Source organism: Procambarus clarkii, unplaced genomic scaffold (genome assembly GCF_040958095.1).
Source record: "Procambarus clarkii isolate CNS0578487 unplaced genomic scaffold, FALCON_Pclarkii_2.0 HiC_scaffold_1748, whole genome shotgun sequence".
Lineage (NCBI taxonomy): Eukaryota > Metazoa > Arthropoda > Malacostraca > Decapoda > Cambaridae > Procambarus > Procambarus clarkii.
The window spans coordinates 1,344-17,914 of record NW_027190773.1 but is presented as its reverse complement, the minus strand read 5'-3'; the positions used below and the strand labels follow the sequence as shown (position 1 = coordinate 17,914).

The following is a 16,571-nucleotide window of genomic DNA, read 5'->3' as shown; positions in this document are numbered from 1 at the left end:
TCCTCTAATGGATGAAGGTTCATGATATTTACAGATATTAAATAAGTCAAAAACTTCACCCATACTTGATAAAATATATGAGGGTGGTGAGTTTGACATATCGTAAATATTATTTTTGTGGAAAACAGCATATGGTAAATAGGTGCAGTCCATTTCGTTTAAAGGTGTTTGCAGTTGAATTTTTTGAGAGCCAAAAATACTATAATTGGTAGTAATATCTACGAGGGTAGGTAAGAGTTCTTTACATGAATTGGACATTAGGGCAAAATCATAATAGGAAAGAGTTAGGTGGGGTATTTCAAGATGAAATCCTTGAGTAAACGTTTGTGATTTACCTAAAATATAAATTGGTAGCCAGTCTAGACCTAAATAATAAACAATATGAGAAACAAGTTCATATATGACATAATTTGTATTATAATAGATCTGTCCATTAACAATGGATGTTGTTAATTGTAAGGATGACCCTGATTGTTTAAGTGTTAGATATTCTAGGTACTCAGCTGTCGATAAACGAAATGATTCAAGAGTACACATTTTTTTTAAATCAACATCCAAGATAAAATGTATATAATCTAAACTAGGTAGACGTATGACATGGGAACCACTTATAGTGTTTGTCTCCCAAAATCTACGATATAAATGATGAACTGTTCCATTTGTTAATAAAATCAAATCAATTTCTCTTTTCCCACACATATCTGTTAGTGATCCAAAACCATATAAACTCGTCTTATTTTTTCTTGATGAAGTACAACTTATAGTTTGAAGATCACGAGTTATTTTATTAAAAGTCCCAGTATTGGGATTGATATGTGAGTCTTGATAAGTTCGTTTTAACGGATCATAATTTTGAATAAGTGGATTAGTATAATATCGATCATTCATTTTAAAGAGCAACATAGTGAAATTGTAGTATACTTATAGATGGGAAAATCTTTTTTTTTTTTTTTTATTTAAAATAATATACATCTGTCTTTAGCTAATAGGGAAGCTTTTGTGAGACGTTGGTCGAAAGGAATTTTGGTATTGACATTGCTCACCGATATAGTGTCCATTATCCATACAAGCACATATGGTGGTTATTAAATTAGTTTCCCCAACATAATTAATAGGAAATCCTCCATTTAAACATTTATGATCAGTGTCATAATTACAAACACTATTAATGCAAGTAACTCCTAAAGAAGAAGAGCAAAATGTTTGACAGTCTTCATTTTTCTGGCATGCTATATTGTTAATAGTACAATCCATCTTTCTTGTAATCTTTTCATATGGAGGGTGTGACATTAATATTAAATTCGAGTCTATCTTTGGATTATTACTCATATTTTTCTTATAAATGTAATTTAATATTATTGAAGAAAGAATTAAACATATGAATACAATATAAAGTTTCATTATTTTTTTCTGACCACAGATAACAGATAAAAATACATTTGCCAATTGAACAAGACACTTTCAATTACTAATTTGAGTATGTTAAGAGGTGGGCGTTGTTTTTTTGTATTTAGTTTTCGATCATGGATAATAGCCCATTCTAAATTCCCAATGATAGATGTTGGAAATGGCATTAATGTTGACAATATATAATTGACTAAAAGACGTGTCAAACGACCATTTCCATCTGAAAAAGGATGGAGAGTAAGCATTTCTAGGATAAACCATGAAATTAATTTAAAAATCCATTCAAATTCTTCCTCTGGCCCTAAAAATGTGAATATTTTTTGGGTCAATGTCGAATTGTAATTGTCCAAAATAGCCAAAATACGATTTTCTCCATCCTGAATTGAATGGATATGTGGATATACATACAAACCCTTGACACTTGTGTTATTACTAATCTTTGTACAGCGTATATTGGTACTTACATAACCACATTTTTCTGGTGATAACAATCCTCTCATTAATATTTTGTGTAAATTTAAAACACAAGTTTCAAGATCAATTAAACCTAATAAAGTGTACATATCCTTATCTCCTACTATCTCTTCCTTAATCTTTTTATGACCTCTAATGAAATTTAAATATTCTATTGCTCTTAGTAAGTTTCTAACCTCTCTAACTTTCCAATTAGTGATTAGAGTTTTCTTCTGGTTGTGTGGCCAAATCCCAATATTTTCATGTTTCATTAAATTAGTTAAAAAACCATATTCCATGGTTTTTACAACTAACCCTTGAACTTTTTTATTATTATCTAGACCTAAATATATTTGTTTAAATTTATTAATTTCAGATACTTTATTTTTTAAGTTTAGGCTTAATTCATATGAAAAAAACATCGTTTATATATTTAAAAAAAAAGTTAAACAAGCATAATATACTATTATTTTATCTTTATGTTAAACGAATAAAATAAAAAGTGACACTTTTTTCTTTGTTTTAGGGTTCGGATTTACTCTGTGAGAACACTGCACAACCTAAAAACTACAAGATGTCTCAATGCCAGTTGTATACACATGCATGATTCTCCAGCCTGTGGGATTCTTCTGCTTTATTGTTTTCAATGGCTCCAATTAAGAACAACGTGAATCGTCGAGATCCACTCCCCAGTGTGCCACCAACCACCTTTACATCAGAAGAACAACTCTATGATGGTCTCCCTAAATATTTTATATTAAAGGGGACTCATCTGTACTCTAGTATAAGAACACTGACTTATGTTCAAGAATACCATAAGAGAATAAAAAAATTATCTCCCTATCCTATCCAGAATTGGAAGATAAACAAAAATATAAAATATGGATAATTAATGATCAGTTGGAAAAATTATCCACATTTTCCTACGTGGATAATAACAATGGTTGGTACATTTGCATAAAATGTAATGGCATATTTATATCATTCCAGAAAATAATAGATCATGAGTGTAAGAGAGCACCATTTATAGTATATACAACTACATTAGATAAAATTAATGAAATATTATATATAATAAAGGCAATGAAAAAAAAGGATAAGCATGATGATGATGATGATGATGATGATATCGATGATGATGATAAATCTTTTGAAGAGTCAGCCTTTTTATTTAAAACTAAGTATGAAAATTTAAAGACTCAAATATCAAGAAATAAACAAACTTTCATACATGAAGGGTTTAGATTGAAGAATGAAATCATTCCAATTATGGAATGTAACTGCTGTGAAGTAAAATTCCCACTTCAAAAGTATAGAAATAATATACTGAAGATAATCGACTTACATAAGAATGAAGTGAAACCCAAATGTTCTGCAAAGAATATGAATTTGACAGAATCTTTTAAAATAATACTGGAAAGTTTACATTACATAATTAAGAACCAATTTCAGTATAAGAATTGTGATATAGATAAGAATAGATTATCTAGAATTATCCTACAAAAAATAATTTCATCTGGTTTTATACATCAAGATAAACGGGAAGTTTTAGAAGACTACTTTTTAGGTATACAAATCAGGAATTTATTCAAAAACGAAGGAAATGGAAATATTCTTCCCTCAGTCACTAAAACTATAACTAACATTACTGAATCAGCAACTACATCATTATTATTACATGATGATAAGGATAATGAAGATGATAGAAAAAGAAGAAACAGCAGAAGTAGAAGTGGCAACAGAAAAGACATCAGCATCATAAGAGGCAGCAGCAGCAGCAGAAGAATCAGCATCAGAAGAGACAGCAGCAGCATAAGAATAGGCAGCAGCAGCATAAGAAGAAGCAGCAGCAGCAGCAGCAGCAGTAGAGGCAGCAGTAGAGGCAGCAGTAACAGTAACAGTAACAGTAGTAGTGATGGTGGTGGCAGTGGTAGTAGTAGTAGTAGTAGTAGTAGTAGTAGTGGTGGTGGTGGTGGCAGTGGTAGTAGTAGTAGTAGTAGTAGTAATAGTAATAATAATGATGATGATGATGGTGATAGTGATAACAGTAAAGAAGATAATAATGAGCATGATACAGGCAATAAGGAAGAATTAGGGTCATTGACAAACAAAGATTTAGATAAATCTGCTACTTCTACTACTACTACTACTACTACTACTACTACCACTACTACTACTACCACCACCACTAGTGCCACCACCACTACTAGTGCCACCACCACCACCACCACTACCCTGACCACCATCGTTGCCACTGCTGTTGCTGTTGCTGCTCCTGCTGCTTTGGAATCTGATGATGAAGAACCAGTTTTTGAAAATAAGGTGAAGAAAAATATAACAACATTTAAAAGAATTGCAAACAAAACTCAGGAAAATGGAGTTCATCATGTTCAACAACAACAGCAACAACAACAGCAACAACAACAGCAACAACAACAACAACAGCAACAACAACAGCAACAACAACAACAACAACAACAGCAACAACAACAACAACAGCAACAACATAGAGAAGAAGATTTTTTGGATCAAATTCCTGATTTCATTGATGCCCTCTTTCCCTCAGAAACTAACACCACAAGAGGAGGAGAAAAAAATAACAACATTTATTTGCCATCTACTTCAAGCTCAAATTATCAACTAATATCAGAAACCACCAATTTACCAGCAGCCAATTTGAAGTGTAATTATCATCAACCTAACATACAAATTGAAGAAGAAAAAGAAACAGATCTGAATTATATAATTGATAAATATTGTAGTAAAGCAGGTGAATCAATTAATAATGATTATCAACAACTAATGGTGTCGTTTCCTGAAAATACAATATTAAGTTCAGGTTTGAATGAAGATGCATATGTTAATCAACAACAACAACAACAACAAGATCAACAGTTTTCAAATACCTATTACAATGCACCTCCAAATTTATATCATGAACATTCATTGACATTCCTTAATCCAACAGTGTCACCATCTACCTCAGGAGCAGGAAATACATTACCCACTTTGGGTTTATCTCTAAATACAATTTCAAGTTCAGATTGGAATGAAGATGTATATGTTAATCAACCACAACAACAACCACAACAACAACAATTATTAGTATCTAAAGATCAACAGCTTTCAAATACAAATACAAGCTACAATGTACCTCAGATACATGCTGATGGAAATTTAAAGCATGTACATTCATTGCCACCAACAGTGTCACCATCTATCTCAGGAGCAGGATCCACATCTGGAAATTCATCATCCACTTTGGGTTTATTATCTCTTTCAAACCAAGATGAGAAAATAACAAGGGAAGTGAGTTTATTATCTCTTTCAAACCAAGATGAGAAAATAACAAGGAAGCGGAAAAAGGAAGAAAGGAAAAAGAAAAAGAGGGAAGAAAAGAAAAAAAAGAAGGAAGAAAAGAAGAAGAAGAAGGAAGAGAAAAGAAAAAGGAGGAAGAACTTTCTGCAAAGCGAATAAAATATTTGGTTATACAAACTATAAAACAATCATTCCCAATATTATCTGAAGAACCTCAAACCCCATTGACTTTGCCCTCATCATCATCATCATCATCATCATCATTATCATCATCATCATCATCATCATCATCATCATCATCATCATCATCATCCAAAAAAAGAAAAAAAAAAATAGTTGTTAACATTTAGTTGGTTTTGATTGTTAAGGTTTTAAAATTTTCTTCATTGTCAGTAATAAATAAAAGAAAAATTTGAATTAGTTAAACCATGTACTGTATATATTTTTTAGTACAAATTAACAAATTTATAGATCTACTAAAGAATTGGAATCTGCTATGAAATATTTTTACCATATGCAGCAAAAATAGAGCTGTATAGTCCTTCGAATGTAGAAGCTGGGTGTAGTGGAGTTTCGAGAATATAATAAGTTTTTTTGTTACAAAAGAATAAAATGAAACCTTTTTTCGAGGAACATTTTACTTTCATCCTAGACTGAGAGAGTGTGCTAGCCAAAGCTCCTCCGTTTTAAAGCTATTTATTATACATTATGGATGTTTTAATAATTGAACTAGTTGAAGCTCTGAGGACAGAATTAAATTACCTACGGGACGAAGTACAGCAGTTGAAAGAGCATCAGGCGAAAAGAAATGAGGAGACCAGCTTTAAAAAAAACACTTGGAAAGTTGTTAAGGATAGAGGTCTTAAGAAAACTTTGGTAATAAATTATCTATCAGCTCACCCACAAGATGAAATTCATTCAGATTACAGTGCTTAAAGTAACAGTTACCTAATTTTTAATTAAAGCTCTTCTAACTTTTGATATATATTGATGAAAATATCCTTGAAAAAACAACTATTCTAATAAAATTTTAATCATCACAAACACTTTATGACCTCTTGTTCTTTTAAGCTTTGTATAACAGCAATTATAAAAACTTAGCCCAGACTTGTCACTGGCTGTGCTTGTTCTGCCTGACTGACTTGTCACTGGCTGTGCTTGTTCTGCCTGACTGACTTGTCACTGGCTGCGCTTGTTCTGCCTGACTTACTTGTCACTGGCTGTACTTGTTCTGCCTGACTGACTTGTCACTGGCTGTGCTTGTTCTTCCTGACTTACTTGTCACTGGCTGTACTTGTTCTGCCTGACTGACTTGTCACTGGCTGTGCTTGTTCTTCCTGACTTACTTGTCACTGGCTGTACTTGTTCTGCCTGACTGTGACTTGTCACTGGCTTTATTTACTTAAATCATTATTACCATTGAGATGTTGAGGGTAATTATAACTGTATATAATTAAAGTCAGAATCATCCTTTATTAACTTATTTACCTTAAATTAAACCTCACATTAGTACAAGCCAGGAATTTTTTGGGGGTGCCTAATTTAAAAAATCAAAACTATTAATAATGTCATCAATTCTCATTATATATTTCTACACAATAATAACTCCAATAATCATATGTCTATTCTCATATAAAAATGAACAGTAGACCTAATAAAAATGGGCACACTAGATGTTTGTACATGAATGTATTTTTCATTTAAAACACTTTTAATAACCATAGGAAAGTTGGAACCAAACATTATCACTAGTCGTCCTTTGAAATTTTTAAGTATACTAACGATAGTCATATAAAAATTCCCAATTGGTTCATTGATTATAAGTATATTGGCATTTGAATATTCTTTATTAATACAAGTTTCTTTAACTATATGCCTAATATACCCGTTTGGTAACCATTTAACTGCAGTTATATACTCTAATCTTTCTGTGTTTTCTGTTGGAATAATGCTCACACCTCGATTCAGCAAAAAACTCTCAACCCATCCACCACGAGCATAAATAGACACCACAGTGTCCTTTGGGTTTATAAAACTCATTATTTCATCAAGTTCCTTCTTAGTAAGTATATGCTTTCCAAAAATAAAAATGTGCTCTTGCCAATAACAATCGTTAGCATAATTACATATATTTTGAAGATGTTCTAATCTTATTTTTGATGCACAATTTAAGACAGTAGATTTCGGCTGGAAATAAGCAATCTCACCTTGCCAAGATAATCGTTCATCTTCAGAAAAGAAAGATGAACGTGGATAACCATCTATTGGTAGTTCAGGGTGGAATTGAGGTGAAAATTTATTATTTATATGATGTCCCCAGAATGGAACATGTGCAACTGAAAGATCTTGCAACAGAATGTGATCTAAATCAACTTCAATATTTACTAACTTAGGTAGAGAGGATTTCTTTTTCTTTGGGTGTATCATTAACATTATTAAATGTAAAAATGCACCATGAAATAAATCTGTTTGGTTGCCTTCAGGAAATTCTTTGATTATTATGATATATGTACTGTAAAATAGAATAATTAAATAAAATAAAGTTAATATAACCTGATAACAGTTCATATAAAAAAAAAGGAGTAACATTAATCCCATACTTAAAACCATATAATAACCATGTACTCCATAGATTAATTTCCACATAAAATAAGTAAGCATTAAACATGCTACTAGAAATAAGACATTTGTGTCATCTATAGTACATATACCAATTCCTAAGCAGAAATATATAACCATATATTGAACTTGCTTCCTGCAAACTTCTCTGTTTCTTTCACATATTAGGCAAAAAAGAAGTGCAACAAAATTCACTTCTCTAAGCCCTGAATAATACCAAAAAAGACCACAAAGAACTGTCCACAGGTTAAATATGTGTGTACTATAAACATCATCTAAATACAGTTGAATTTCATATGAAAGTGGTTGCCAAATGAAATCTTCTAACAGCAACATCATGATGATAATGATGATGATGATGGAAGCCAATCAATAAGTCTATTCTTACTTAAACATCCTGTAGACAAAAGAAAAAAATATGATTTAGATTATTTCCACACCATACAACACATACATACATAAATCAGGGATGTTTCTTATATTTATAGACTTCCCCATCTTTATATATATGAAGATCAATAGTTCGAAGAATATCCCCTAAACATTCTAAATTGTTTTCAGATTTTGTTTTAGGAAGGCAGTTTAATCTTTTAAGATTTTGTTTTGGGAGAGAACAGAGAAGAATAGTCTCTAACCAATTTACACATTTAAATTTTTTCATAAGTAAATTATACAAATTATATATAACAATTCTTGTTACTTCATTGACATATTTTACAGTAGGTGATCGATTATATACATTACTTAAATTATCTTTTAGGTCATATATATCGGTATGGGACAGAAGAATGGGTTTAATACATCTTTCATTCAATATAGGTTTTCTAATTAGAGAATAAGGTATTTTTCCTTGTATAATCCAAATAGATTCCATAAGAGCCCATCCTTGATATCGTAACGTATTTTCTAAGAGAATAATGTATAATTTGATAATATGAATTCTTTTTAGGAGTTTGTATAAATAATAACTAAATTGTCTTCGAATAAAATCAAGAATAAATTCACATCGGTAATGATCCCATTTTCCATTTATTATTAAAAACCCAATATTTTGACATATATCTATATATGTGTCAAACATAACTGATATAATATTATTAAATTCACTATCTAACATATCAAACATTGGCAAATAAATATGCTTTATATTATAATTATAAAGATTAATTGAATAATTTAATATATCAATAAAATATTTACCAACTAAAATTTTAACTTGTGAATCAGTAATAACATCTCCCATTATTTTTTTATTTAATAAAAAATCAAATGGTATGGTAAATAAATTTGTTTTTGGTATACGACTACACTCAGGAACAGTACTTACTGTGATTACAGGAACAGATGAACTGGTCTATAAACCCTCATAATTTGCCTGTTTATATACCTTCCATCCCAGGTATACAATAATTACTATCTCTATTATAATCTCATTTGTGTTATTATTATCTTTCCATAAAATATAGTGAGACTAAGACGTGGAGGTAGGGGAAGGGGGATGGGGGTGCATCCAAGAATCTCTCTATCAAGTCGATAATATGGCCAGATTCTCTACGTCCTTATTTTTGCAAGCGTCCATGAACACATCATCTTCTTCATCAGTGAAGTGTCGCTACTGCCATCCTTGACCCCGACTCAGAACTTAATTTAACCCCCCATAAATATAAAAATTGGTGTTCTATGATAATGTATAAATACTATAAACCTCATTGAGATGGTAACTAAAATACAAAGTTAGTTGGTATAGTTTGACAACCTGTTGTAACATATCTATATTTATAATATAATAATTAATATATGGTCAGTTTAAATGTACATTTTTTTATATAAAATAGGATGAAATAAAATATTAATATACAGTTATTCCTCATCATTGATATTTGCACATTGAGCACATATTAAATCAAAACTATTAAAACGTGTAAATCTTACCGCTACCATATCACACCAATTGATTTTTTGTTTTAGAGCAAAATATTCATCCTTTAGAGATTTAGAACAATGAAGACAGTAGTGGCGTTCACTTATATTAATTTCATTAAATGTCGCCAATTGTTGTCCAAGAATTGTATTAATATCTTTTTCAAAGGAATTATTCAATTCAATTTCCAATACATCAAATTTTAAATTGTTAGTGATTGTTGCAATCATATGATGTTCACAAATTACATCTTTTCCTTTAAATAATCGAACTAATGAAAATGTTGGCATAGTTTGAAATGTTATTAACATATCTGTATAAATGATATAATAATTATAACTTGGATGATATTCACCATTAAAGGTGCATTTTGTTTTTAACCAAAATATAAAATCTGGTGTTCTATGATAAGATAATGCATAGGCACTATAAATCTCACTGTAAGTTAACGGAGGTGGTAACCAACAATTGCATTCACCATCATATTCATGTCGGTCATATAAATTATATATAGAGAGAACATCATCTAGAAATCTTTGAAAACTCCCATCTATTGTAATAACACAAAATTTTTCCATATAAGAATTACAATAATGGTCATAACAGTACATATATATACTTGAAATAGATGAACAAATAACTAAAACATTTGTCTTCACAACTCCTTTCTTGCACCTGACACATTTCAGTACTTACAGGAATTATAAAGTTACGTAGTCCCAAAATACAATACATAATCCAACATAAATCCTGATTCCTCTTACTTACCATTAGTAGATATACATTAATATTTAAATTATAGCAGGGTTTATTTTGTTCAGATAAAATGTTTCTAAATTTGATTACTGAAATTTCTTTCAATTTTTGTCTCCAGTCTTCCTCCCTATTAATATCAGAAGAATCTGGCATAAGCACCAATACATCAAAAGAAAAAGAAAAAGAATTAAACATAGAAAATGAACAAATAGCATTTTGCGGTAACTGTTGTACAAGTGGTGATTGTGGCTGCGATTCGATAATTAAAAATTGCAAAGATGAATGCCGCTTTACTATCTTCAAAACTATACTGACTATATCCACTCCAGGAACATAATCGACACGTGTAATTTCACCTTTACTTGGAACATGATTGATTAGAAGGGCCTGTTCACAATAATATGTTTGTTCTGACGATTGAAGAATTATATTTTCTGTCAGATAGAGTGCAGAATGTACCTTATAATGATTAATATTAGATTGCTGTAAGTTTTGAAAAGAAAAAAGAAAAATAACTGTATATCCATAAAAAATATCCAGAACAGTTGATGTGGGATACATTCTAAGACAAATATTTAACAATTGTAAAATTTCATCTGTATCCCGAGAGAACATTGTCATAGCTGTCACTAAAGACCACACATTGTTTTTGTTTATCATACCTTTTAAAGGATGATTAACACTCGTCATTGTTTTTAATGTTGATGTAAACATAGGATGATCATTCAATAACTCAAATAGTTCAGAGTCTTTTTTTTCTTGACCCATTTTCGACCAGTTATTCATTTTAGTCTCGATCATCTTTAGAAGGCCTCTCATACAGTATCTTCCATCGGTTATGTTGTATTTGATGTAACATAATTGTTCCACAATATAGGATGCATTGTAAAGAGACAAATTACCATCTTCATTGCTATGTAGAAGTGGACTAGGGAAAAGAGTATATGAATCCCATATTAATCGATGATAAAGAGTGCGGAATGGCATGTATGACGAGTCAAGAATAACATGGCTCCAAATTTTACAAACTCTGGAACAAATAATTAAAAGATGACGATATGGAACAAGTGCAAATATGTTTTCTAATAACACCTGTGGTAGGGACGGCATTTTGGGGATTAGAGTTTGCATCAACACCTGTTGTATTACAGTGTTCAGTAAGCAAAACAGTAAGTAATTTAAGTATGGTAGTAGTAGTAGTAGTTTTTTTTTTTTTTAATCAGGGATTCAAATCTCTTTTTTTTCAACTATCCATCAGGGTGTTTGTGACTGCTGTCACATCTGCACACGTTCAATGTTGAATATACTATCCAATATCATTGGATACTAACCAGAAAACTAATCAATATCGACATAGTATAGAGTATATAGTATAGTGCTGGATACTGGAAAACAATCCAACATTGAATGACTCATTCAACATTGAATTACTCATTCAATATTGAATGGTATTCCAATATTTAATATAATATCCAATATCACTTAATACTGGAAAACTACTCAACAGGATAAAAACAATAACATATTTGACTTTGGTTGCATAATTACTTTATTTTTTAAAAATATCTGAATTAAAAATCATATAATTAAAAAAAGAGAAAATTAAGAATGAATAATCTACTGTCAACAATTATTATGTTAATAATATTAATTATTTTCCTAACAGTTATAGTAGTCATTAATTCACGGAAAAAATCTAAAAATACTAAAAAATTATATAAAAAGGATAACAATTACAATTCCATCAGCCATGACACAACACCAAAGTCCATTGAGGTAATAAAAGATGTAGGAGGAGGAGTGGGAGGGGAATTACACAACGCAGGAGAAGGAGTAGAGTTACATGATGCAGGGGAAGGAGGAGCAGAAGAATTACAAGACGATGGAGAGGGAGGAGGAGGAGGAGGAGGAAGAGGAAGAGAATTACAAGACACTGGAGAAGGAGGAGTAGGAGGAGAATTACATGATGCCGGAGAAGGAGGAGGAGGAGGAGGAGGAAGAGGAAGAGAATTACAAGACACTGGAGAAGGAGGAGTAGGACGAGAATTACATGATGCCGGAGAAGGAGGAGGAGGAGGAGGAGGAAGAGGAAGAGAATTACAAGACACTGGAGAAGGAAGAGGAGGAGGAGGAGGAGGAGGAGGAGGAGGAGGAAGAGGAGGAGGAGGAGGAGGAGTAGGTGAATTACAAGATGTCGGAGAAGGAGGAGGAGGAGAAGAAGGCGGAGTAGAATTACAAACAAGTGAAAATGAGTCCTCTGGCGTTCCTCACGTCATCAGTCAAATGGAATCCGTCGAACAACCTCATGAATTACTTCAAGAATTATTACAATCCTCCACAGATTCGTCTAAACTTCGAAAATCCCAAATGAAATTCAAACTTATAGAATCATTATTCTCGCCATTTATCGAAGACATAAAAACTTATAAAGGTCTCTTTATTGTTCCCAAACCACCAATTTCGTATAATCCTAAAACTATTACTGAAACTGATAAGACACTAATCCAACCCTTTAATAAATTCCTTAGTTATTATGATGAAATCCACAACTTTACCAATGGTTATTCTGCATATTACATAAATAAACTATATACAAATTCTAATATTGATAGGGGATATTATACAAAAAATCCAATTATATTAATATTTCCATGGAATTTCCATAATTTCACACCTGATATTTATACAGATCGACGTGAAATAAAAGACGTCAAATTAAAGAACAATTTAGAGGCATCACGTAAAAAATGTCGAAAGGAAGGAAAACGATTTTACATGAACAAATTGTTGATATCATGTACCCATGCTGCAAGTCAAGATATATTTAATTGTGGATTTTATTCGGACAGTTTCCCAATGAAAGAAAATTCACTACCCCCATTCGTGGTTATGAAACTTGAACTCGAAGACGGTCATAATGAGGTGGAATGTAAAATGTTAGCTAAGAATATTAATTCCTCAGACACATTTGCTAGCATTAAATTTAACATTTATGTGGAAGTCGAGAAAGAAGAACAAACAAAAGAATCACATGGAGGAGGAGAATTACAAAATGCAGGAGAAGGAGTAGGAAAGGTAAAAACTTCACAAACAGTAGAAGGAGGAGGAGGAGGAGGAGGAGGAGGAGGAGGAGACCCACAAACAGTTGGAGGAGGAGAAGGAGGAGGAGGAGGAGGAGGAGACCCACAAACAGTTGGAGGAGGAGGAGGAGGAGACCCACAAACAGTTGGAGGAGGAGGAGAAGGAGGAGGAGGAGGAGGAGGAGGAGGAGGAGGAGGAGACCGACAAACAGTTGGAGGAGGAGAAGGAGGAGGAGGAGGAGGAGGAGGAGGAGGAGGAGGAGGAGGAGACCCACAAACAGTTGGAGGAGGAGAAGGAGGAGGAGGAGGAGACCCACAAACAGTTGAAGGAGAAGGAGGAGGAGGAGAAGGAGGAGGAGGAGGAGGAGGAGACCCACAAACAGTTGGAGGAGGAGAAGGAGGAGGAGGAGGAGGAGGAGGAGACCCACAAACAGTTGGAGGAGGAGGAGGAGACCCACAAACAGTTGGAGGAGGAGAAGGAGGAGGAGGAGGAGGAGGAGGAGGAGACCCACAAACAGTTGGAGGAGGAGAAGGAGGAGGAGGAGGAGACCCACAAACAGTTGAAGGAGAAGGAGGAGGAGGAGAAGGAGGAGGAGGAGGAGGAGGAGACCCACAAACAGTTGGAGGAGGAGAAGGAGGAGGAGGAGGAGGAGGAGGAGACCCACAAACAGTTGGAGGAGGAGGAGGAGACCCACAAACAGTTGGAGGAGGAGAAGGAGGAGGAGGAGGAGGAGGAGGAGGAGACCCACAAACAGTTGGAGGAGAAGGAGGAGGAGGAGACCCACAAACAGTTGGAGGAGGAGAAGGAGGAGCAGGAGACCCACAAACAGTTGGAGGAGGAGAAGGAGGAGGAGGAGGAGGAGGAGAACCACAAACAGTTGGAGGAGGAGGAGGAGGAGGAGGAGGAGGAGGAGGACATAGAACCCCCCACCGAAAAAAAGATAAAAAAAACTGGATTCAGTTTAGTGGAAGAAAACGTATTTATCTTGACCCAGACGCTGGTCTTATAGAGTCATTTTAATTTTATTTACTCTGATATATAAAAGGCCCGGAGATTTTATATACTCGGGTATATAAAACGTCAAAAAAGTATATAAAACTATCAATTGAATATAAAATTAAAGGTTCCCACCATGCTTCTGTGCTGGCTAGGGTTCAAGTCTCCTGGTGGGAAAGTGTTCTCAATAACTTCACTCTCGTGTTTAGGAGAGTTGTGAATCAAGCATAGACATAGTGTTCTCCCATATTAACAGGGACTTGTTGAAAAACGTAAAAATGATAGTCATCCTTAAGAATTATTTGACTCTAAAATTCAGGGATGGTCAACTTCTTGGGCTGCTCCCAAGAGAACTGTTGCCGTCCAAAATGTCCATAACACGACGTATCACTGTAAATTGGTCTCTTTAAGCCCAGCTCCTTGACAATATGTCCTAGTCGTAGATCAAAGTTGTGGTTAACAATCTTCAGAAGCTGTTTTGATGTGTACTGTGAGGTACCATAGTGGAAGATGCTGATGCTTATGGGGTGCACAACACTAATGGCGTAAGATACCTGAACCAAACAGCGTCTACATAATTTGTTTTTCACCAGTGACTTGGCAACCCATCGGGTGGCATAGGCCGCTGAGCGGTCAATCTTTGTGTAATCTTTGCCAGAGAATGCTCCCCCGCCGTGAGCGCCCCACCCACCATAAGTGTCAACGATGATTTTCCTACCAGTTAGCCCAACGTTACCTTGAGGTCCACCCATGATTAATTCTCCGCAAGGGTTGATGTGGTATTTCGTTTGAGTATCTATATATTTTTCAGGAATAATGACCTTGATGACCTTCTCTATAACCTCGTCACGCAAAGCTTCGACAGTAATTTGTTCCGAGTGCTGTACAGAAGCGACAACAGTGTTCACTCTTTTGGGAATAACAGCTCCTTGATCGAAGGCATACTGGCATGTGACTTGAGTCTTACAGTCAGGTCGCGCCCACCAGAACGTCCCATCTCTTCGCAGCTCTGCAATCTTCTGATTGAGACGGTGTGCCAGCATAATAGTTAAGGGCATGCACTCGTCGGTCTCATCAGTGGCATAACCAAACATCAGTCCCTGGTCCCCTGAACCAGTGTTGTCATCACTGCGCCCGATGTGTACACCATTAGCAATCTCCGCACACTTTTGCTCCAGGGCGAGAAGAATATTACAGGTCTTGTAGTCAAAGCCCTTTCGTGAATCATCAAAACCAATTTTCTTAACAATATCACGCACAATTTGTTGATAATTAACTTGGGCCTTGGACGTAATCTCCCCACAGATCAGGATCATACCAGTTTTGGTACATGTTTCACAAGCAACTTTGGCGTCAGGGTCCTGGCTAAGATGGGCATCAAGCACTGCGTCGCTGATCTGATCGCAAATTTTGTCGGGGTGGCCTTCGCCTACGCTCTCACTGGTGAAGAGGAACGTCTCATGATCTCCATCCATGCTCTCAGCACACTATCCTGGGGAACGAAAATGTTACTTTCTAAGTACTCTTGAATTTGGGACCAGGTTTCCTTGGCTAGATTTTAACTAAATAAAAATCCGTTATGTAAAGGAATATTATTAAAAACATTTACCTAATTGTGTGAAGAGAGAAAGAGAGAGAGAGAACGCAAACCTGGTCACGTGGAGAGAGAGCAACTGAGCAACTGTAAAGCAAGTGTGCAGCTGCTCTGTCTTATAACAAAACTGTGAGTCAAAAAAGAATATGGATCATTTATTTTATTTTGAAATGATTATAAACCATTAAAAAAAAAAACATTATTACTCATTCTAATTGGAAGAGTGAATGTATAATTTGGTAACCTGTAATCCTTAACTCTTTATGAACATAATAATTCCATCTGGTGAAAGGGATAATAATAATATTGTGTTAATAATTATAGAAGTATTTATTTGTCATATATAAAATGTAATAGAAGGAACAATAAGATTTGAAATTCAATTCATATATTTCCAACCAGTCTCCAAGGTAAACAGCCTCTGTC

The 16,571-nt window shown here is 34.0% G+C and overlaps 1 protein-coding gene across 1 annotated transcript; it reads right to left on the bottom strand.

The window, feature by feature from the left end:
- Positions 1 to 14,871: 14,871 nt before the first annotated feature.
- Positions 14,872 to 16,026, bottom strand: LOC138362379 (S-adenosylmethionine synthase-like; the record flags this gene model as incomplete). The annotated part of the gene is made up of 1 exon (XM_069321052.1): positions 14,872 to 16,026. A coding segment is annotated over exon 1 (1,155 nt), but the record flags the coding sequence as incomplete, so codon positions are not given.
- Positions 16,027 to 16,571: the final 545 nt, after the last annotated feature.